Source organism: Anabrus simplex, chromosome 1, assembly GCF_040414725.1.
Source record: "Anabrus simplex isolate iqAnaSimp1 chromosome 1, ASM4041472v1, whole genome shotgun sequence".
Lineage (NCBI taxonomy): Eukaryota > Metazoa > Arthropoda > Insecta > Orthoptera > Tettigoniidae > Anabrus > Anabrus simplex.
Genome location: NC_090265.1, coordinates 729,335,533 through 729,360,943, shown reverse-complemented (window position 1 = coordinate 729,360,943; position 25,411 = coordinate 729,335,533). Strand labels below are relative to the sequence as shown.

At 39.4% G+C, this 25,411-nt stretch overlaps 1 protein-coding gene across 2 annotated transcripts in view; it reads left to right on the top strand.

Moving 5' to 3' along the window:
- Nucleotides 1-25,411, top strand: part of LOC136857433 (NEDD4-binding protein 1) — an 85,360-nt gene that overhangs the window by 15,458 nt on the left and 44,491 nt on the right. The window contains exons 2-3 of one of the 2 annotated variants that reach the window (XM_067136092.2): nucleotides 20,548-20,748; nucleotides 20,847-21,923. In XM_067136092.2, coding sequence (XP_066992193.2) covers nucleotides 20,693-20,748; nucleotides 20,847-21,923 — 1,133 coding nt within the window. In that variant the 5' untranslated portion in view covers nucleotides 20,548-20,692. Of the gene's footprint in view, nucleotides 1-20,547; nucleotides 21,924-25,411 lie in introns of both variants that reach the window. The other variant, XM_067136091.2, reaches the window with a different exon arrangement.

Sequence of the window (25,411 nt, the reverse complement as noted above, 5' to 3'; positions counted from 1 at the left end):
ATCTGCCTCGTTCAGTCTTTAAACACATATTGGTCTGGGGAATCTGAATCATTTTCAGTCAGTTTCGTGTACTCGGGAGGGTATGTATCATATTTGATACATTGGGTACATTTGATACATTTAGCTCCAACATGCATTGCTAATAACACATGCTGACACCTAGCACCGTTGCTGGTGTGATGAAACAGTTTAAGCACAAACAGCGGAAGGAAACCGGAAAATGATAGAAGAAGTCATGTAGCAACATTTACTGTATGACCACATATAGGCCTACATAAGTTTTCATGTTACAAAACAAGTTTCAGTTTTTATGAAAGTATTTCAGTCCCATTTTTATCACTTTTTAGTAGAATTTACAAATATTCATGAATTTAGCATCATCTTCATCATCTCCAGGAAGTTCCAGTGTTTGAATATTTGCTTCATTGTCATCATTATCAAACTCCAACTTGGAATTGCGAAGGTCCCGCGCATCATACAATTCAGATATTTCATGCAGTTTCGATACTGAAAACAAAAATCAATGCAATCGTGACATTAAGGGTAAACATAACTTCAAATATTAACGTAATATATTAAATACACAAGCCACAATATGTTAAAAATACTACATACAAGTATTCAAAGGTTTTTAGGCTAAGCAAATGCAGAACCAATTTCGTGTTGCCCATAGAAGGAAAGATACTGTACTTCTCAGCATACAATATTGTGTTTACTGACCAGAAAAAAATTGTAGGGTAGCCTACCAATGTATCATGTATGATACAGATAAAACGCATGCAGTTTTTGCAACCTTAATACGAATTATCTGACAGTGATGTGATATTTATGTTATCTACAGGCATCACGTTACACGATTATCGAAGTTAGATCTAAAAATAAGATTACTACTGATATTTACCTTCTTTCTTTTGACTCATCTTGATTTAGCTCCAACATGCATTGCTAATAACTTGTGCTGACACCTAGCACTGTCGCTGGTGTGATGAAACAGTTGATGCAAAAAAGGCGGAAGGAAACCGGAAGATGATAGAAGAGGTCATGTAGCAGAATGAGTCCCTTCAGTCCCATCAACGCTAAATCCTTGATAAAGTGTTTTTCAAGAAACTGTATCTCACAAAAGCTTTTGTGAAAAAAAAATAAAGAACTACTCCATCGTAATTGATACAACAGGACACTAGTGGTTATAAAAAAAAAAAAAAAAAGATATAATGAACAACCCTTACTTTACATGTCTTTTGTGTTAATGCACACATGTCTAGGGGCTTTGTATGCCCTCAACGTAGGAAATAAATTCCGCAGGAGTACATTCTGTTTAACTTTACAATACCAGTTCTGTTAAAATAATCAATTTAATAACAAGTTCTATTTTAATAGTAAAGGATCATCACAGGATACTGTTTGTGTCATTTACATGAGAAGTATATTCAAGTTACTTCTATGTCGTTAATACTTTCTTTATGAGAGGTTTTCTAGACACCCAAATGTTTGGACTTATGTCATTTTTCTTCTTTTGCTTATTTAATGCAGCCTTGATTATTATTGAAAACGGTGGTAACATTAATATCAAAGCAGAAATCACCCACACTTGCTAAGACCCTCGTTACCTAATCTTGTTCAACCGATTTCGAAAAATCTTGATCTCCTGTCAAGGGGTTGTATATTATTGCATGCGCTTGGCAATAGTTCAGTGACACAAAACCAGGAATTAAATATATAAAAGGGGAGATTATACTCGGCTTGAAAAAGAAGGTGCCAAGGATTGAATTTTAGGCGACCTGGCGCCCAGGATTTGTCGTGCCCTGGTCTGTGTTATCAAAACTTCCCCGGAATTACCTGCACGTTCCCAACAGATTTCTTGAGTTCAAGGTCGATTATGATATAGTCTATTATTGATCTGGTACCCCTACTCTCCCATGTGTAGTGGTGAATAACCTTATGCTTGAAGAATGTATTCTTAACTGCTAAACCCATAACTAGCACACAAGTCCAGTAAACGCTTCCCATTCCTATTAGCTTCCATATCTTTCCCACGTTTACCCATCACCTTCTCATATCCTTCCGTTCTCTTTTCAGCTCTCGCATTGAAATCGCCCATTAGCACTATCCTATCCTTGCAGTTCACCTGATTATGATTCCACTCAGTGCTTCATAAAACATGTCAACTTCATTCTCATCTACGCCCTCAGATGGTGAACAGAGTGAGAGAATTCTTGTCCTAATTCGTCCAACTGGTGAATCTACTAACATCATCGCTCATTTATGTGCGTAACAGAAACTATGGTGGATGCAACATTATTCCTGATAAACACCTGTTAAGATTACTTTATAATCTCCTATCCTTCAGTATCTCCCCTTACCAAACATCATTAACTCCTAACATATCCAGATGCACCATCTTTGCTGACTCAGCCAGTTCTTCTTTCTTGCATAAGCCCCATTAATAGCTCCCCATCGAATTCCATTCCGTTCCCCAAGTTGTTTCCAAGGAGTCCCTCGCCTGTCAGATGGAAGTGGGACTCCATTAGTCCCATAGGTCCGAGACTTGCTTGACACTAGAACCGCCGGAACATATTGTATACCTAGAACCGCCGATGCGGTCATTTTGACCGCTGTATTGGAATTATAATTTTTATTCTAAATACGTATAATAACTCGTCATACTTTCAAATATGTGTTACAAAGTTTATAAAACTATAATTATGGGATATAAAGCAGAAAAGAAACAAATTATTTCATTGTATTGCAAATGTAATATTTTACTAATTTATTACAAACACAGATATGTTTCTCTAAAACACACTTATCTAATAAACAAACATTGCTTGTACTTCAAATTCTTTTAGTCTAAACTGTAAAATAGTTATTACACATTAACAGAAAAGAAAATTGCTGTAACATTTTATTTAGTGTAATTTATGACTTGAAATATATTTGCCAAATCCACGTACCACACCATATTTTTGAAACACTGTCTTTCTTTTCCTTTAGTGTATTTGCACATGCTGATGCAATTCGGTGTCTTTAGAAGCAGGAACTACATACCACGACCTTAGTTATGTCATTTGAGCAAGAACCACACACTCGCTGTTTGCACTTTCTGCAGGTAAAGTTTGTCTTATTCCTGCATTTCTTCATTTGGCATTGCCTCCTCTGTACATTTCCTTCCACAGGCTCCCTAAATTCGGGTTCTCTTTCCACATACTTAGGTTTCGATTCCATTTACCCCATACGAAGCTCCTCTGCTAGCTTCAGGATGTAATTTCGGCGACTGATCTTCTTCCCGGTCACTTTTTTGAAAATGATCCAGGAATTGATAGCTGCCAAGTCAAGAATATTATGAAATACGTGAACAGGCCATCTTCGGGTAGCGGATCGAACAGTATATTTTCTTCCCATTTGATCCACCACATCCACACCATATTTTATATTGTTGTAGAAGTCCACTGTTTCGGGAATCCTTTTGGGATTAGCTTGAATTTCAACTTCTGAGTGCTAAGTACTGTATAGAAGGACGTTCTTGTTTCGTTTACCTTGATAAACAGTAAGTGTGTCATTGGAATGTTTCAGGAGAGTTGAGTCGTAAAGACTAGCTTTCATAGCCTTCACAGCTTTAGGTATTTCTCTCCTTGATCGTCTAATGGTTCCAACAATACTCGTACCATTACTTTTCAACTTCTTACCAAGTTTCACTGTTGTAAAAAAGTTGTCTGTAGTCACGTTTCGCCTCTTCTTTTGAAATGGTTCCATGAACTTCATTACTACACTTTCGGGAAGAGTCTCGTCACGTCCTCTGAGATCGTCTTTTCCTAGGTAAGGAAACCCATTGCACAGAAACTTTGAGTCAATGTCCACAAGAAGCCAAAACTTAATTCCAAATGTATCTGGTTTGTTCGGCATGTACTGTAAGAATGGACACCTTGTTTTGCTTGGGAAAAGCTGCTCATAAGCCGTCAGATTTTCACCTGGAATATAAGTCAATTGACAATTTTCAATTAATTTGTTCCATACTTTTGATACTAACGCAAATTTATCAGTCTTCAAACGTTCTGATCTTGTAGTTCTGACGTCGAAACACAAAAATCTCTGAATTTCTCGAAAACAATTCCTCCCCATTGTTTCACTGAAGAATGGTGGCCCCCACTTTTTAGACCAGAGTTCATCAAGTTCAGTGTTACTGGCTCCAAGAACACCACGAGCATACACTAAGGCAATGAATGCCTCCAGTTTTTCTAAACTTACACTCCACAATTCATTACCTAGAACACGTTTTGCTTCCGTTTCCGTACAGTGTTTGATGTGTTTCAATATAGACTCATCAATAACAAGACGCCATGCACTCGCTACACTGTCGTCAGAAACATGCCGCTTTGAATATGGAGTAGGTCCTGGATTTTCTTTCAAGATGTTGTGACAAGCCATCCTGCCAGGTGTAGTCTTCCCAAACTCTCCTACAGTCCACTCCGTGATGCCGTCTGTACCTAGTAACGTATTACTTGTTCCTGGGAGGCTTGTGTTGATTCGTCCCCTCTTATTTCCAGCTTTTCGTACTAGATTTTCTGCTCCTGTAATAGAACAATTGATAACTTTCAGTTCTCGGCCTATACCAGGCATAATTGCAGTCTAAATGTTGAATTTGAGTACCAAAGTTGAAATGTTGACATCAAGATAACGTATATCATTATTGTAACTTACCTGGTTCAACAATTTGGTATTCAGCATCATCTGAATCACTGCTTTCAGAATGGACACTTGGTTGGTAGTAATCTTCGTCCGCAGCTTCTTCTCGTAGGTCCTCTACATCTGGGTCACATTCAACTTCAGACATATCATCTGGAATGTCATGCAGTAGAGTGAGTAATTCTTCATCGGTAAGGGTCGGTGGTCTACGAGCCATGGTATGTGACAAGCTGACGAAGCTGTGGCTCCAGACTGCCGAGAGAGATTAGTGGACAGTTGTCCCAAGGTTGTGATTGGCTCACGGAGAGAGGAGGGGTGAGGGAGGCCTTGAAGGGGATTGTGAGAGCGGAAGAATGTTCGCTACTTTCAGAGGAGAGTGAACCATTAGCCCTCGTAGCCGCCTTTCAGTAAATGAATAAAGAGGAAATTGAACAATGGCCGTGCATAGACTATCAGAGTTTCATTGTTGTGCTTACATTATTGCAGGGAGAATAATTATAAACTAATTTTATCTCAACCAGAGGAATAAGCACATGTTCTAACACATTTTATTATGATAATCAATACAGCGGTCAAAATGACCGCTCCGGCGGTTCTAGGTATACTTGTTACCTACGTCCTATCCAATGACGCAAAATTAATTAAATTTAATACGGATGATTCTGACCGGTAATCAGGAAAAGTCACTGAAGCTTTTTACAATAGGACAAAAAATGTGGTCAAAAGAAGGATTTGAAAATGTGTAGCGGTCATTTTGACCGCTCCGGCGGTTCTAGTGTGAAAATGTTCTGAGTGTGCATAATTTAAAGACAGAAGAATCTGGAAACCAAGTTTCCAAGGTGATAGATTCAAGAATCAGGAATACATTATTGTTGTTGTTGGTATGGTAATATTTCCTCATTAAACAACGGGCACTGTTTCAAACATGTGCCCGTTTTTGCCTAGTACTTGACATTGGGTACTCTTACATATTGAACTTTTTGGTCATATTAGTCATTTGTACTCTGTGGATATTTTGACTTTTTTGCTTTTGGACATTATTAATTTGTGGACTAAATATCATGGACTAATTGATGTAGTTTGGACATTTTATGCATTTGAATCTTTTAATATGGACCATTTCTCTAGGAATGGCACAGCTTGTGCATATTCCAAAATGTAATAGTTTCATCACTCACCTCTGTATGTAAACTATGTGTTAGTAAAAATAACTTCTCCTTACTGGTGACATGGGTCCCATCCAAGATTTAGGACTTAGGCCAACACCCTATTGACGACAGATATACAGTTCCCAGCCTCCAGGTAAGAGAACTCATCCAAGTAGGCCTATTCTTTGACTCAATTCAGGTTGAAGACTAATACTTTCTTGGAGGGTGTGATAGCATGCAGAAAATAGTCAATGGCTTCTTACCAAGGCAGCCACGGTTCAAATCACAGATAATGCATGTGGGATTCTGAAATGAAAATGTAGATTCTTGTGACTCAGGAATCTATGTACATAAAATGATAACATGTATGTTTCACAAAACTCAAGCTCTTAATCCAGGAGTTAAAGGTGGGGTTTGTTCCAAAATCTTCCAAATCATCTTAGTGGTACAGTAAAAGTCTTTCATTTCTTGAAAGGCCAATGGAAATATATTATGTAATTCATTTAATTATAAATAATCTATATACATAAAACGCTAATGTGTGTGTTTCACAAAACTCAAGCTCTCCACGAACCTACTACGCTGGCGTAGCAGGGGGAGAGGTGATACTCCCACGTGGCGCGTCCCAGGTGGCGGATAGGGGGGTCCTAACTGGCTTGCCGGCTGACTTGAGGGAAATAAAATACCTCTCGCGGACCAAGCACACAATCCCCTGCGGGTGGGAGGGGGGGCACACATGTAGAATACACCCGTGGTATCCCGTGCCTGTCGTAAGAGGCGACTAAAAGGGGCCCAAGGGGCTCTCAACTTGGGAGTATGGATTGGCAACCACGGGGCCCTTAGCTGAGTCTTAGTATTGTTTCCACTTACCTGTGTCAGGCTCCATACTTTCGTCTATCCTTTCCGACCTCCCTTGGTTAACTCTAGTTCTTTTCCGACCCCGACGGTATTAGAGCATTCGAGGCCTAGGGAGTCTTTCATTTTCACGCCCTTTGTGGCCCTTGCCTTTCTTGGTCCGTTACTTCATTTTTTGAAGTGACGTATCCCTTCCTTTTTCTTCTTTTTTCTCTCTACCACCTGTGGGTTAGGGACGCAGACGAAAAATACACCCACGGTATCCCCTGCCTGTCGTGAGAGACGACTAAAAGGGGCGACCAAGGGATGATTGTCTTAGAACCATGACACTACTTTTGATTAGTACCATCACGTGGGGAACACCATAGGTCACCTTTACTTGCGAGTAGTACCACTATTCAACATTAAAAACTTCATATCTGGTCCGTATTGAAAGGAGATAACATACCATAGAGCAAAATTTAATTGATCCATCTTTTTTTTCAATACGTAATATGTTATTAATATAATCACAACATTAAAAAAAAAATTTTATTCAGTACCGGTTTCGATGTCTGTGGACACCATCATCAGCTGAAACAGGTTATGTGAACTAAGATATAGAAGTATGTAGTACATATAATAAGCCCTCAGTAATAAGTGACATTAATAAGATGGGGTAAAAATACCATGCTTAAAAGAATATAAACAAGTTATGTGCTTGTTGGTCAAAGAATAAAATGAAAGTGAGGATATTAACAAATTTTTAAAGACGTGATCACTTTGGAATGATTAAAAAGTCTCAAGCATAGCACTGCTAAATAGGTTAAATAAAACATGGACATCCAAAAACTGACATGGGATGCAGTCCTTCCACTGAGTATTGATAATAAAGTAACATAAGTAAGTTTGCTGGTGGCTTGTAACATCCAACTCATAAAAAGAAGCAATCATTTCTTAGGTACTCAAAGAAGTGGATCGTATTGTAGGCAAAGAGAAAGTGGATATATGGTCAGAAAGTTTTCAATCCAATTCGGAACCTCAAACGCCCTGTTGTTTATGCTTCTAGCAAACTTTAGCACTTGCCCCTTGCCACTCTTCACGCATATATCAGGCCGTTTTGTTTTAAATTCATGCCCATTCATTCTTCATGACATTTTTTAATTTTTGGTCAGTGGATGATTTTGAACTTTTTATTTGTCATTTCATTTCGTGCCATTAGGGGCCGATGACCTCGATGTTAGGCCCCTATAAACAACAATCATCACTTTACAAAAGAAAATATTTATGAAATCCTCCTATCAATACAAGTCAAATCATCTGTTAGATGAAGCAAAGTCTATACATGTTTCAGCCTAATCTCAAGGCCATCTTCAGTAGTAAAACAGTGATTACATAATATACAAACAAATTAAAAATCGTAATGATGTGAAGTGACAGTGATCATGATTAGTGGGTTAAAAACACATTGAGGTACAAAGTCCTCTCGTCTAATAGATCTTGCTGACTGTTAAAATAAAAACACTATGCTGAGGAGTGTAGTGAGACCATCAATACTACACTCCTCAGCATAGTGTTTTGTATTGATAGGAGGATTTTATAAATATTTTCTTTTGTAAAGTGATAACCATCAGTACGGAATGAGATTCATAACTTGCAACAACAATCATCAGCATCATCAAACTCAAGCTCTTAAACCAGGAGTTAAAAGGTGCGGTTTGTACCAAAATCTTCCAAATCGTCTCAATAGTACAGGAAAAATCTTGCATTTCTTGAAAAGCCAATGGAAATATATTCATTTTATGTAATTCATCTATACTAATATAATAGAGAGTGCGAATTTTTGTGAGTTTGTGTATATCTGGAGGGTAATCTCAGAGTTGGCCATGCGGTTAGAGGCGCGCGGCTGTGAGCTTGCATCTGGGAGATAGTGGGTTCGAATCCCACTGTCGGCAGCCCTGAAGATGGTTTTCCGTTGTTTCCCATTTTCACACCAGGCATATGCTGGGGCTGTACCTTAAGGCCACGGCCGCTTCCTTCCAACTCCTGGGCCATTCCTATCCCATCGTCGCCATAAGACCTGTCTGTGTCGATGCGACGTAAAGCCGCTAGCAAAAAAAAGTAATCTCAGAAACTACTGGACCGATTCTAAAAACGATTCTACTGATGTAAATATGCGTTATCACTGAGGGACATGGGCTGTATTTTATTTTAAACAATTTGAGGGGGGGGGCAACGGGGGAGAAATAAAAATACTAGGCTAATATAATATCGATTTTGTCGCACAAGGACGAGACAAAGCTCATTTTAAGCCCCTTGACACAAAGAACAAAAAGTCGGTAAGCCCTATGGGCCTGTTTTTTAAGGCCCTAAAATCAACCGTTATGGAGATATTGGCACCACACTACCCCTGTTCTAGGAATTGGATAAAGAAATGAACTGCCGTAACCCTGGCAACATCAGCTCCAAGATTCTACAGCAGCGAGATAATGCATGTACGTTTGGCCACAGCTGCCAACCAAAATTGGTACACACATGACTTACCATCTGGAAAAAGGGATGGATAGGGGGTGAAATATAAAAATAATAGAAAATGACCTATATTAATGTAGAATCTGTAGTTTTTGGGGTCACTGAGGTGATTAGTCACACTCCAGGTATAATTTAAACCCAAGATCAGCCCCATTGGCACAGCGGTGAGAAGGGGTGGAAAAGAATGTGTCCAAAATGATCAAGATTATGGATGAAAGTATGTATTTTCCGTCATATTTCTCAACCAAACTTGGTACACATATGACTTACTATCTGAAACAAAAAACGACTGTGGGGGCAAGAAACCCCTAGCACCTGGATATTAATGTTGAATCGACAGTTTTCAAGGTCCCCAAGAGGAATTGTGACAATCTGGATGCCGTTGAAGTCATAGTTCAGCCCCAGTCACAATGTTCAACATGACCAAGATTATGGATGTATGCATGTATGCTCAGGCATACATTTTTTATCAAGTCGTAGCAGTTGTACTACCGAGCTTGGCATGGTCTATCGCAGGCCTTTCCAACTCGAGCGCTGAGTGCTGGGGCGCACCAGCGCTGCACTCAGCAGCACCGTTCCTCTCCTTCCCCACCTACTCCACGCAGTACATTGTATTTTACATCAAGAACAATTATCAGCAAAAGACTTTTGCAACTTCAAATCTGTTATGGATGCTGTGTCAAAATGTGTAAATTTCTGCAGAAAGCAAGGTCTGAACCATCGGCAGTTCAAAGAATTTTTAAAACTCGAGGCAGAATGTAGCGACATTCCATTTTATTGTACTGTGCTCTGGTTAAGTTGCGTGAAAGTGCTAGCAACCTTCTTTGCAATAATTGAAGAAATTGCTCTGTTCATGGAGATGAAAAGTTTTCCACAACCAACTCTGCGGAATAATCAATGGGTAGCGAACCTCTCTCTTTCGGTGGACATAACGTCTTATTGGAATGATTTAAATATTTAATTGCAAGGGAGAAACACATTGATTAGCACCATGTGTGAAAGAATTAATGCTTTCAAACTGCAGTGTTTGTTATTGAAAAGTCAGCTTGAAGCCGGAAATTTTGACAATTTTACTTCATTAAAATCAATGCATTTGTCTGCTTACGAAAATCTTAAAGAGTATCAGACGTCGTTACAGATTTTGCACCATGAATTCAATGCCCAGTTCAAAGAATGAATGATATGGCACCTCAACTTGAAATAGTTATGACCCCTTTTTTTTAACGTCGCATCGACACAGATAGTTCTTATGGCGACGATGGAACGGGGAAGGGTTAGGAGTGGGAAGGAAGCGGCCGTGGCCTTAATTAAGGTCCAGACCCATCATTTGCCTGGTGTAAAAATAGGAAACCACGGAAAACCATCTTCGGGGCTGCCGACAGTGGGGTTCGAACCCACTATCTCCCAAATACTGGATGCTGGCCGCACTTAAGCGACTGCAACTATCGAGCTCGGTGTCCCAAAAATAACCATCGTATTTCCAAACAGGGCTGATAAAACTAAAGTGCAACGTAATCCTAAAGGACAGGTACTACCACTACAACGGTATGATTTAATTTCCTTTTACAAAGGTGTTCATCCACAAGAATTTCCCGGACTTCATGCACGTGCCTTAAAATTTACGTCAATGTTCGTTACAACTTATGCATGCGAACAGATGTTTTCAATTCTGAATTTAAATAAATGTAGAACTAGGACTTCTCTGTTTGATGTTGTATTAGACGCTATGCTTAGAGTTTCTGCTGCCAAATCGATTGTACCCAATATTGGTAAATTAGTTGCCGCAAAACGATGTCAACAATCTACTTAAACGCTAAATATACATTAAGGCAAACGCAATGTATGTACAGAATAAATTGTTTATGTATTCACAGAATTGTCATAAATAATTTTGTTTTCGTAAGCTGCGCGCTGACTTGACCTGTGGATCTGCCTGTGCCACTTCCTCTCCTTCCCCCACCACCTCACCGGGGCTACAGCACAGCACCGGGGCTGCTGCCAGGGCCATGGGAGCACCTCAGTTGGAATCCCATGGTCTATCGTGTTGTGTTGAGTGTAATCAGCAGTACGGTAATGTAGTGAGTGCTTCAAAACTTAGCCGGATAGGTTAAGGGGGGAGGACTTGGGGAGGGGGATATGAAAATCCGTGGTTTGCCGTATTTCCCGACCTAGGATTGAGTGTCCGCGAATAATTGACTGATGCTTGGTTTGGTGCGGTTTGATTTTCTTATGGAAATAGCGCATAAGGCATGCGTAATACACGGGGGTAGTCCTGGTGACTTATTTGCTTACATGAGATGTTTCCTGCTCAGTTCTGCTGTTAGAATGTTTGCAGGCTTTCTTTCCACCTGCCAGAAGTCTACAACAAAGCATAGAAACATACATTTTCACTCCCCTTGGCTCCTCCCCTCCCCGTTTAAGTCAAGACCATAGTGTGCCTGAGGTTTTATTTGCTTCTTCTGAGGTGAATACATTCATCAGTTGACATAGTTTTCTTTTTCCTATGGCAGTTTCCCATTTTGTTCAGTGAAATTGAACCATTTTGTCTATTTTGCTGAATAATACCATTTGTAGTGTATACCAACACCAAATTTAGTAGCTTCCTCTCTATGTTATGGAAGTATTCTGAGATAATGCTGCAAATGCACTATGCTTCCTGGGAGTCACATTCATTGAAGATAGATAGTACTAATCACACTAGGAAACCTCAAAATTCCTCAAAAATAAATACACTTGAACCTAAAACAATGTTCGCCTCTGTAGCGTAACGGTTAGTGTTATTAGATGCTGTCCTCAGGGGCCCAGGTTCGATTCCCGGTGCCTTGGAGAAGTGGGCTGCATCCATTTAACGTGTCCTAGCCACTTCATTCTTACAACACTCAGCCTTTCTTCCATGGTCAGGCTGACCCGCAGGTCCCTATCTTATCATTCTTAATTCTGTTTTTCCCTGTTTTCTGTATAGTTGATCTAAGGAACTTCATTTCACAAGCTTGCAGTTGATTTACTTCTCTCTTATGTATGACACAACTTTTCTGACTATATGGCATGATAGGCTGGAGATAAGTTTTAAATATACCGAGCTTGATAGCTGCAGTCACTTAAGTGCGGCCAGTATCCAGTATTCGGAAGATAGTAGGTTCGAACCCCACTGTCAGCAGCCCTGAAAATGGTTTTCCGTGGTTTCCCCATTTTCACACCAGGCAAATACTGGGGCTGTACCTTAATTAAGGCCATTGCCGCTTCCTTCCCATTCCTAGCCCTTTCCTGTTCCATCGCCGCCGTAAGACCTATCTTTGTCGGTGCGACGTAAAACAACTAGCAAAAAAAAGGTTTTAAATATGGTCTGTTTAGGTACTCTGAGGAACTCCCTTGTCCCATACTATGTTCTGAAATTAATATGGTATACGCTGAAAACTAAATATAACAGTACCGAGCTCGATAGCTGCAGTCGCTTAAAAGTGCGGCTGGTATCCAGTAATTGGGAGATAGTGGGTTCGACCCCCCACTGTCGGCAGCTCTGAAGATGGTTTTCCATGGTTTCCTATTTTCACACCAGGCATATGCTGGGGCTGTACCTTAATTAAGGCCACGGTCGCTTCCTTCCCATTCCTAGGCTTTTCCTATCTCATCATCGCCACAAGACCTATCTGTGTCGGTGTGACATAAAGCAAATAGCAAAAAAAAAAAAAAAAAAAAAAAAGCCTGCATTCCAAAACACCTTATTAATTGTTTATATTTGCCTTTTTATATGAGTTATTAACTTTTAAACTTATTTCATAGGCAGAAAAGAAATAAGATGCCTCGTTCTAGATTGGTTTGCTGTGGTCCATCTCTGTGAATATACAAGGGATATGAAATTCACTTTTTTTTACCCTGTATACAAAGAAGCATTTCTGTGCTTGCTGCTATCAATTGTGCAAAATATTTGCTTGTATTATGTCACAGGTGGGATCATCGGTGATTAGTGTTAATAAAAGATGGTTACTTAGTTCTAGACCCTCTTAAAAGCAATAATTGCTACCGCCACCACAACCAATGCAAAAAATGGTTAATACTATTGCAACATTTATATAGGCCTTTCCTACAGCACTTCAAGCCTGTTTGTATACATCCACTATTGGTGGAAATTCATAGAAAAACTTTTTCTCGGATTTCAAAATACAATTGTGGGCATAACGGAAAGAATCTCATTAAAATTAACAAGTGCTACATCATTATCTCTTGTTTTTAAAAGCTTTCCACTCTGCTCAACAAGCTATAAATACATCGCTTTCTCTGAACCATTATCTTCAAAGAAACTCTGTGCATTGCCAGCATATCTGTAGTGCTGTGTGTTTGTCTTAGAAGTTTTCAAGTCTACAAGAAAAAATATCCTAGCAGTTATATCTACAGCTGTAGGTGGCTTTGTTTGACCGACTGTTGTTTTAGGATCAGGATCAGTGGCCTGGTGGCCAGGATAGTTAAAGCGTCAAGTCTGTGTGGTCTGACACCGTTGTTAACTGGTTCGAGACCCATTGGTGGAAAAATGTCACCATCCCAATGTTGGCTGGCAAGGTAGATAACAAAATAGCGTGCTGAAAACCTGGATTCAATTCCAAACCTCTCCAGCGTTCATTTGGAGTGAGGGCATATGACGTTGATGGTGTTGCGTCTGTCGTATGGAGCCTCAAGCAGGCCTCTTGGTGTTATTCGACAGGAGTAGGCTGTGTGCCAGCTCCAGGTTTCACCGTCTTCCTACCTCATCACATGCCCAGATGTGCAGATTGCTCAAGGGCATCAGCTAGAAAGACTTGCACCATGCCACACAGTCGATCAAATCAGGTTCAGAATTCGAATAAGATTCAAGAGATACAGTGGTTTGAAAAAACAGTGCTTGGTGTGTTCGGACTAAAAATGTGCCCTACAGCCAGCCTGCAGCATTGTTTACCGTAAATTTGTACTCTTTCACCTCCCTACAGAATGCCTCTCCCATCTGTAGTGGCATGTGAAGGGGTAAAGAACCACCATTGGCCTTCCACATCAAAGTCTACTTTCATGTGTGCAAAGTTTGACATTGTTCATTTATTTTTGAACTGAGCTGCTGCCCTGTCAGAAATCTTGATGATTTTTAGACTGGACTGGTTATAATTGTTCTGAGGTAGGCAAAGCATGATGAAGACAGTCAGAGGATTGTTTCTCTCACCCAAGAAACCATACACAAGTAGTAAATACTGTAATCTGCTTGTGGCTCCAGTGCACTGACTGTATTTTATCTTGTGATATTTCAGGGGGAACATCAGCAAAATCAATTTGCGACACAGCCTCGCCTGATGCTGGAGTGTCTTTCAAGTTGGTAAATGTCTGAGACTGAATCCTTTTTTATATAAACTTGTCTCTTGAAACGGAGCAACTGATTTATCTCACGAATTACATCAATGCTGTCCGTCGAGTAGTTTTTATGTGAAGGAAACCAAGACAAAGAATCCAAGGATAAAGCCTGTGCCAAAACACAGCAAAACATTTTTATATCAAAAATTATAAGAGATACGAAGAAAATTGATTCTGGGATATTGAATTTCAGGTACACTTGGTGCGCGACATTGTTCAATAGGACTAACCCTTCGGGCACCACATTCAATTTTAAGGGTCCCAAGTGTACATTTTTCTCTGAATTGCTTCACATTTTCTTTCGTTACGTAGCCCACTTAAAATATAGCATACCGGGCGAGTTGGCTGTGCGGTTAGGGGGTTCGAACCACTTTCGGCAGCCCTGAAGATGGTTTTCTTTGGTTTCCTACAGGATTTTCACACCAGGTAAATGCTGGGGCTGTACCTTAATTAAGGCCACAGCTGATTCCTTCCTATTCCTAGGTTATTCCTATCCCATCGTCGCCATAAGACCTGTCTATGTCGGTGTGACGTAAAGCAAATTGTAAAAAAAAAATGTTTTTTAAAATTTTTAAAAAAAGAAGGTAGGCCTATAGCATGATAGTCTGTTAACCAAAGGTATCAGCTATAAGCTTGCCAAATTTGAGCTCCATCACTCAAGTAGTTTTTACATGAAAAACGGCAGATAGACAAACTTTGAGATTTATTATTGCTGCATTTTTTTTTTTCTTAAATCACAGTTCTCATGGAAACCGTATGATATTCTGGGATTATACATAGCCTGTGTGTGACCCGGAATGATTTATCTTTCAAATAGTGAAAGAAATTTCAGAATCGTTCTAGTAGTTTCTGAGGTACCCATCTGTATAAAAAAAAAGAGTTTTGTCTGTACATTGCTCAGAATTTGAAAAGAATGGTATTTCTGTATCGTTCATGTCTGCAGTAACAAGGAAATTCACTTTTTACTTTTCCGTAATTTCTGTCTGTCTGTACACGCATCACGAGAAAACGGCTGAGCAGAATTTAATGAAAATTGATATGTAAAGTCGGGGGATGAGCCACTACAATCTAGGCTATAAATAATTTTATTCACACTGACTGGAATGGTAGTTAGAATTTCTGATCATTTATGTCTTATACATGTTTACCGTACCAGCTATGATAACAAAGATATTCATGAATTTGTATTGTTTTGTTGCTAAGTCCATATCAACGCCAAGCCACGAGAGAATGGGTTAACAGATTTTAATGAAAATCGGTATATAAAGTACCCATGTTATTGGTTCTATCGAAAAGTACTACATAACAAAAGTTATAGAGAATGCAATGTTTTATTCAGTTTTACCGTACCGAATATGATAAATAGTGGTATTTTTATTGAGAACTTCATGTCCCTCCGGCTCTTTCGAGTCTGAAGAGGGAATGCATTTTCTCATTATTACGTTCAGGAAAATGGAGTACCTCGGGGATCTTTACTGAGTGTCACGCTGTTCACAATAGCCATCAACGGCATAGTTGCCGCTGCTGGGCCCGCAGTTGTTCCATCGCTGTATGTAGACGACAGCTCTACATTACAGCTCCGGAAAGGTGGCCTTTGCTGAGAGACAGTTACAGCAAGCTATTAACCGAGTCAACAGATGGGCCCTGCAACATGGTTTTCGATTTTCAGCGGCGAAAACCTCAGTTGTAAACTTCTGTTGACATCGGCTTGTACATCCTGAACCAGAGCTCCGCTTGCGAAACAGTCTCTTACCAGTGGCAGACACCTGGAGATTCCTGGGTCTCCATTTTGATAAGAGACTAACGTGGCAGCCCCACATCCAACAGTTGAAGGTTGCCCACATGAAGAGACTTAACATGCTTAAGTTTCTTAGCGGCACTTCATTGGGGGCTGACCGTGCATGGGGGCTGACCGTGCAGTGCTGCTACGATTTTACACGGCAACGGTCCACTCCCGAATTGACTATGGAAGTGCGGCTTATGGCTCAGCATCAAAATCTACGCTGAGCCTTTTAGACAGTATTCACCATAGTTGAGTTAGGCTGGCAATGGGAGCATTCCGTACTAGCCCCATTCCCAGCCTACTCGCTGAAGCGGGAGTTCCACCTTTACGGATAAGAAGGCAGCAGTCACTCCTCACGTGCGCTGCCAAAATTCGTGAAATGCCGCTACATCCAAGCTATCAATGCATCTGTCATACCCTCTAGGGACACCATGACCTTAATGTCGGTGTGGGGGCTTGTGTGCTTGTTGATCCCGAGGGCTGTGCCAGCCTACAGTTACCCATGCTGGATTGGCCTCGGTGTAGGGCCAGACTAACAAGGTGTGTCCCCCCCCCCCGAGTTGCCTGAGAGGTGTCTGTGCTCTTTAGATTTCATAACTGTTTCTACCCTTCTATACTCACATTCTTAAATTTCTTTCCTCTTCCTGTCCAGCCAACCTCTCTGCCTCGGGTAGAATAGGATAGTATGGAGGTTTTATCCTCCCCTATTCGCAAGTTTCGGGTTGGTGTTCTTTTTACTCTTTTGACTGTGGTCATTGTGTTATGAACATCTACTGGAATTGCTTCGGCATGAAATAGTGTTAATTTTTTTGCCTGTGATCATTGTGATAGTTGTTTTTAGATCTTTGTGACTTAATTTTTGCACTGCTTTGCTAATTGGCTGATGATGACACTTCAAATGTGTTGAAACCGGTCCCAAATGAACAGGTTGTAACTTCTATTTGGTTCAACTTAACAACGGAGTATTGAAAGGTGGATCCTTCCCTCTATTTAATATTGTATACAGGGTTATTGTAAATAATTGTTGGGATTTCGTGAATTTTTTTTTTTTTTTTTTTTTTTTTTAATGTGGAAAACGTACCATTTTTAATGTTGCAGTAACGGTTAGACAAACTCTCAGTTTTCTTTTGCATCAACTGTAGTACATAAATTACTACCAGATAGCAGTAATAGCAGTGTTTAACAAAATGGTGGTTAGCGATAAGGAGAAAGCTTTTTGTACTCTTGAATTTCATCAACACCGATCCATTACCAGAGTCCAGAGCCATTTTTGGACAAAATATGGGAAGGAGCCTCCTTCCAACAACTCTATTCGCAGATGGTACGCACAGTTTGTGGATACAGATTGTTTGTGCAAAGGGAAAAGCAGTGGGCGTCCCGCTGTGTTAGAAGCAGATGTGAATCGGATTAGGGGCGTTTATCTCCATAGTCCTGAGAAATCAACTATGAGATGTAGCAGGGAACTGCAAGTTCCTCAAACTACAGAATGGCATGTTACGATGGCGCCTAAAGGTAAAGCCATATCGGCTACAATTGCGTCAAGCTCTAACAGCTAATGACAAAGCCCTACGTTTCAACTTTTGCATGACACTGCAGGAATGGATTGAAGAGGATGGTGATTTTCTTGACAGAGTAGTTTTCAGTGATGAAGCTACTTTTCATGTAAGTGGAAATGTAAACAAACAAAATGTTCGCATTTGGGGTGCAACGAACCCCCATTGTTATGTGGAACATGTGCGAGACTCTCCTAAGGTGAATGTCTTCTGTGCCGTTTCAAACACGAAGGTCTATGGCCCGTTATTTTTCAATGAACAGACAGTAACAGGGCTGACTTACCTGGACATGCTCACAGAATGGCTGTTACCCCAGCTGTGTGACGACAGGGATGATTACGTGCTGCAACAGGATGGTGCTCCACCTCATTTCCACAGGGAGGTTAGAGCATTTTTAAACCAAGAACTTCCACAAAGATGGATGGGACGCGGAACGGAAGGTGATCTGATGCTCTTACCCTTTCCATCCCGTTCACCAGATCTTTTACACCATGCGATTTCTTCCTGTGGGCATATATTAAAGATCAGGTATTTGTTCCTCCTCTACCGGTGGATATTCAGGAAGTGAAGCAGCGCATCCAAGCCGCCTTTGAAAGCATCACCGCTCCATCTTGACTCGTGCGTGGGAAGAGATGGACTATCGTGTAGATGTGTGTAGAGTGACACAAGGCGCACATATCGAGCATTTGTAATGGATGTCAAAATAACTTTATGAGTTACAGTACACATAAAACAAGATTCATATTCGTATGTTGATTGCTCTGTGAGTTATGAATTTTTGTAATCCCGACAATCATTTAGAATAACCCTGTATTAATATTAACAGTCGTTTACCAATGCTAAGTATTGCACCGATAAACACCAGTGGTGGGGGTCAGCAGCGGATCCCATGATTTTTATGTATATTTTGTTTACTAAGCCATACAAATTACACATTACTTTAATATTCGTGATATGGAAATCCAGCACATTGCTTTTTCAGGTATGAGGCATAGTTTTCATGAAATGTGTGGAAAGCAGTTTTTCTATGAAATTGTCTTCATTAGGAAAAATGTATTATCGAAATTTAGTTGTGGTATTAGGTGCTAGCTACCAGTGTAGGGAATTACTCTTTATTATCAACAGGGTGTAAAAGATGCTTGTTATGCCCTAAAACTACAGTGATATCAAAAAACTATAAACTCTGATAGGAATGAGTCGAGGAATATGATTTTTAAAAATTCCGTATCTTCATCAGTTTCGTCCGACTCATTAGCATCCGTTTCCTCTCTGTCAGTGCGTTTTTGAACAATATTTTCAGTTTCACTGGATGAATTCTCACGTAAATTGCAACTAAATTCACAGTCCAAGTTTTCAAGCCCCTCGTCAATATCTTTCTCAGTCAGTTCTACCATTTATTGGTGTATGAATGTGCAATGTAAACAGGACTTAATCTTCCAGCAATATTTGCTGTCGTTTTAAGGGGAAGTAGAACTTGGCAACCATTCTCTAATTGGGGGAGGGGGAGATTGAATGTGTCCGACACTTTGTAAAATGAAGGTATCGGCCAAAGAAAGACATGGGCTACAAAAGGCATGAAAATGAAAGAGAAGGCTAGGCTGAGTGGCTCAGATTGTTGAGGCGCTGGCCTTCTGACCCCAACTTAGCAGGTTCGATCCTGTCTCATCCTGTCTCAGTCCGGTGGTATTTGAAGGTGTTCAAATACGTCAGCCTCATGTCAGTAGATTTACTGGCACGTAAAAGAACTCCTGCTGGACTAAATTCCAGCACGTTGGCACCTGCGAAAACCGTGAAGTAGTGGGGCGTAAAGCCAATAACATGATGATTATTATTATTATTATTATTATTATTATTATTATTATTATTATTATTATTATTATTAAAATTAATGACTGTAGGCCTCGAATGCTCTAATAGTTGGGGTTGAAAAAGAATGAGTTGACCAGTGGGGGTTGGGCAGGATGGATGTAAGTGAGGAGCCAAGCACAAGTGGCAACCAGGAATCAGCTAAAGGGCCTGTGGTTGCCAACCAACACTCAAGTTATGAGCCCCTAGGGCCTGTCTGTCCCAGCTACACGTTCAAATTCAACAATAGCATTGATCCAACAAAGAACTGTCACCAGACGCACTTGTGTTTGTCAACTCAGAGAATAATCTTGTCCCAGCTACACATCCAAATCGAAAATTAGCAATAATACAACAAGGAACTATCACCTGAAGCTCTCATTTTTGTCAGTGCACAGAATATCCATTGGAGACAAATGTCACAAATTGCTTAAAATAAATGAACCAATCATATAAGAGTAAGGACCAAGAAATGTCCCTGGGGTCAGTGACTGACCCCCTTGTTAGGTATACAACTTAATAATCTAATAGCTTAAGACTGGCTTATGATAGTCAAAGATGGTGGAGAGCTCGTAAATGGGACTGAAATATTTAACTAGTCCATGATTATGGAAAAATTTAATTATCTTAACCTGCTGTTTGCTTTACTTTATCAAGATAATTTTTAATTGTTTGTCTCTTCTGAAATACTGTACTGCCTGAATGTTGCCCTATTTGTTGTGTTCATTACATGGTATCTGTACCTTATTTCTTCTGCTTTAGATCCTTAGTCATGTGGCCATTATGAATATTATTTCTTTTTCAGATTGGTTCTTTTGTTTTGCAATCCCATAACTAATATTTTAGGGAATGCAAGTGTTGTGCAGTTTACGTTATGACTGTCACAAGTACAATGAACCAAGACAGTCACGTTGAACATAAAATGCAGACAAAACAAAAATCCAGTTGCGATGTACCATCATGCAGTGAATTTACAGATTCACATATTTCTGTTAAATCAAAACAGGTAAAGAAGGTAACGCTCACAAACATTAGTAATAAACCCTGTATGACTCTTCGTCATAGATCAAAGGCAGACAGTAATTCTAGTACATCTGTTAACAGTGCAGTTGAAGGTGGACAGTGTATTAAACCAAGGAAGATACAGAAGTTGAAGCACAGAATCGGCCGTCTCACATCCCCTGTTCTTAATGAGAGCAACAAAGAGGCAGTTTCTTCTGGCAAGGAGGATTTAGAAGACTCAATTCGCAGCAACAGTTCTTCTATATCTCTGGGAGATCTTACTGAGAAACCCAAACAGAAGAAGAAAACAAAGGACAACTGTAAACAAATTGCTGACATGGGTATTCCAGAGATAATTATTGCAGATGACATCATATCACCTCAGGATAAAAACCAGTCACCTAGTACAAGTGGAAATAAGCAGGATGTAGTAGTCCTCTCGAGTGCTTCAAGAACCAACAAAAGGAAATCTCTCAATGAAAGTGTAGTTGTTTTGCAAGAAGTCCGTGTAGATCATACGGCCACCCCACCTGCCAAGAGGAGACGTGTCAAAGAAGTTGGTACCGATACAATTACAAGGAGTGAAATCCTTAACAATTCTGTTATTAATTTATGTGATGATGAAGTTTCTATTGTTGAAGTGGACATAGTTTCTCCAAAACAGAGTGCGACACCTGCAGAAGATATAATTTTGTTAGATTCCACTCCAAAAGTTGCTGGAGCAGCAAAGACAGTACCTCCAGTTGCTATCAAAGGCAGCAAACGAAATGGAACCTGTACAGTGACAACTGGCGCCAGCAGTTCCTCCTCGAACTATGCTAGCTTGCTTGAGGTGTTCAGACAAAACAATGAGTGTGTTGCAGACAACACTGTATCTTCAACTTCCTCCTTTTTTGCCTTCGATAAAGGTGGACATTTTCCTTTCAAGAACCGTCGTAAGAACCTGCATCACAGGCGGAGACGAATGGCACCAATAACTTCAGACCCATCCAGTAGCGAGCAACTAGTGGCATCTGATGCCCCGAGTTCATATGGGAGCAACACAAACAGCAAGCAACCAGCAGGAGCTGATGGCTCAAATCCATTTGGAAGTAACATTTACAACCCTAACCCACAGACTTCCCAGATGGCTGGAGCCCTCCGACCCATCATCATTGATGGTAGTAATGTGGCGCTTGGGTAAGTGAATTCCTTGCCCTCTTCTTTTATTTTTATCATAGGGTTATATTGGGTCCTGATGTATAATGTAAGTTAGAGAATCATTTTTCAACAGTTTTGCCTATCAAGTCCAATATTTCCCCACAAGTTGAGCTTAATCCTTGTTCATTTTTATTACAAATTTTTTAAAGCTATATAGAGAAATCAGAATTCATGAGTTTTAACATAGTTTGAAATCCCCATGTATTTCTTATGTCCATTACTTTACCATATGTAGTGCTTATTTTAACAAAGTGTTGCAGTATTCTTATTTCTTGTGGCGTATATTAACAGTATAGATTTTGGAACTACTTGCCACCATTCTTGGTTGTAATATAGTTATATTGATTTTTTTGCATGGGAGAAAGAACAGTAAAATAGCTTTCTTAGTCTGTGTGCTTTTTAGTACATTTTTATTGTGAAAAAAAAGTCCAGTTATCTTTCACAGCTCGTAATTCTATTGGTATATTAGATATTTGAAATGTGCAGTGACTAAAGATTACCTGTTCTTCAGAATCATAAGTTATGAATTTCATTATGGTCCATATTGACAGTTGATCGCTATCAAAGGGTAGAAAAGGTTCCACCTCTTCAATACCATTGGCTTGTGTATTGTCTTATAAAACTGGGACTAGTTTCGACCCCATATATATTGGATCATTTTCAGCCACACTCCAATTGGAAGACATATGCACACATATAACCAATAATAATTTAAACACACTGATATGTCACAATTTACAGTCTTAATTTAAAACATTGATGAAGTCCGAACAACATATCCAAACTTGAAACTAAAAGACACATCAAAACTGCTGTGGTTGATGCCAAACTATTTTGTTGCTCCTACAGCAGGCAAATGTTCTTGAGTTGATCTGGGAGTAGGTATCCTTATCTGTGTAGATGAGCAACTTGATTTATAATGTATGATTTGTTCAGTAGTAATATGGGTAATGATTTTATGTATAGCTTTAAGGGGAACATTCTTAATTTGAATAGGTATTCCTTTTCATCACATGTAGTGATCTATTGTTTAATTTGTTTTGAAGTGAATGTCTGAAAAGAGAACAATTTGAAGTGAATTATTGAGAAAAGAAGGGAAGCTAGAAGATCGAGATAAATATATATAGCTATATGAGACTGGCCCCTATGTTCTTCGTAAGTTGCGTGCACCTGGTATGGATACCAACACCAGACTGATTGTTCAGAGGGAGCAGGAGTATAGCTCATTATGGCAGGGGTTGGAGGAGGGGCGGGTAGATAGGTTTGAACTGATTGAACTTAACGTGTCCTTTTTCCATTTATGCTTTGTATATATAGGAATTATTATATCGAACAGAATATTCAATTTTTCATTTATTTCATTAATCTAATATTTTCCATTTATTTCATTAATCTAATATTCTGTTTGATATAATCATTGCTATATACACAAAGCATAAACGGAGAAAAGACAAGTTAAGTCCACCAATCAGTTCAAATCTATCTACCCGCCCCTCCTCCAACCCCTGCCATCATAAGCTATATTCCTGCTCCCTCTGAACAATCAGACTGGTCATTAAAGTATGAAGGCTTTCACGGCCGATGTCAATATAATAAAAATCTTCCGGGCTATTATGCCGTGGTCCACTCCTCTCACGGAGAAGCGAGAGGCATGGACCACGGCATAATATAAGACTGGTGTTGGTATCCGTACCAGGTGCACGCAAACTACGAAGAACATAGGAGTGAGTCTCATATAGCTATATATATTTATCTCCATGTTCTAGCTTCCCTTCTTTTCTCAATAATTTACTTCAAATTATTCTTTTTTCAGAAATCACTTCTAAACAAATTAAACAATAGATCACTACATGTGATGAAAAGGAATACCTATTCAAATTACGAATGTTCTCCTTAAAGTTACATTAAAACATTATCCATACTACTATTGAACAAACATAAATTATAAATCAAGTTGCTCGTCTACACAGATAAGGATACCAACTACCAGATCAACTCAAGAACATTTGGCTGCTGTAAGAGCGACAAAATAGTTTGGCATCAACCACAGCCGTTTTGATGTGTCTTTTAGTTTAAAGTTTGAATATATTGTTCAGACATATCAAAGTGTTTAAATTATTATTGGTTATATGTGTGCATATGTCTTTCAATTGGAGCGTGGCTGAAGATGACCGAAAATATATATGGAGTCGAAACGTCCCAGTTTTATAAGACATTGTACAAGCTAATGGTATTGAATAGGTGGACTCTTCTCTACCCTTTGATAGTGTTCTTTAGAAGGCAAATAATTACAGTAATTAGCTTTCACAATATCAATGTGCACTTCAGTTAATTTCCATATTGGGCCGGTTCTACCACCTATGGGTAAAGTAGTGCATAACTTGCCGTCTATAAAAAGGATATTTCCATTCAACCATTCCCGAGTAGTGCTATTGGCAGCATAAATCAGTAGTTACCCGGCGCGTAATTTATCAGCTACATTGAGGGTCCAATGAGACCTTACCTGCCGGGCAAGTTTTGAGAGCTGAACATTATTAGCTATACTTTTGGTGACATGCAGCTTAAATTAGTATATTGATAAAAACATGATACTGTAACAGTGATCAGTATTGATCGCAGGATTTTAATCATGAATGCTTCCCTTGAGTTGCAACTGTCACGCCACCCTCTCACATCAACAGCATTGGGGACACACATTAAATGTAATTCTTTTGTGAAGAAACTCTATAAGGATAAAAAATCTAAACGTATTTGGAAATAATCTCATATGAATTTTTAATGTTCGGATTTTTAATTTTCAGTTTTCAAATGCCAGGTATAACTTGTGGCACAGCGGCCAAGGCACTCGCTTTGTAATGTGAGGTGCCAATTACTGTACTTTCATAATTGGCCGTTGTAGTCATCTACATGCCGTTCTTTTATTGATAATATATTTAATTCAAATGTTTAATTAGAATATTATATTTATTAGGAGAATATGTGCTATTTATAAAAAGTTATATCATTGATCTACATTTAGGACTCTCGCCTAGGTGGCAGATTCCCTATCAATAATTTACCTAGTCTTTTCTTTCAAAGAACTTGGAAATCTGTTGAACATTTTCCTTGATAAATAATTCCATTACCTAGTTCCTGTGGCTATAAATTAATAGTTGATAAACTTTTTCTTCATGAAATAAATTATCAATAAAAGGAAGCACGTGGAAGTAAACAAGTCACAGAGCTAGTTCCAAATAGAGGATCGTAGAGGTAACTAATTCATAAAAGCCTGCAGATAGAATATTGAAAGGCAGTAAGTCCATAAGGAAGATGTATGTACTGTACACATATGGAAGCGCGTAAAAGACATAGAGTAAGAAACAACGGCAGGGAACAAAAATAACTTGAATTTAAATTAAATAAAAAGATAAAGCTTAATTGAGACTCGAATCTGCGTACCTTCTAGTTTGGAGCAAGTGCCTTGACCA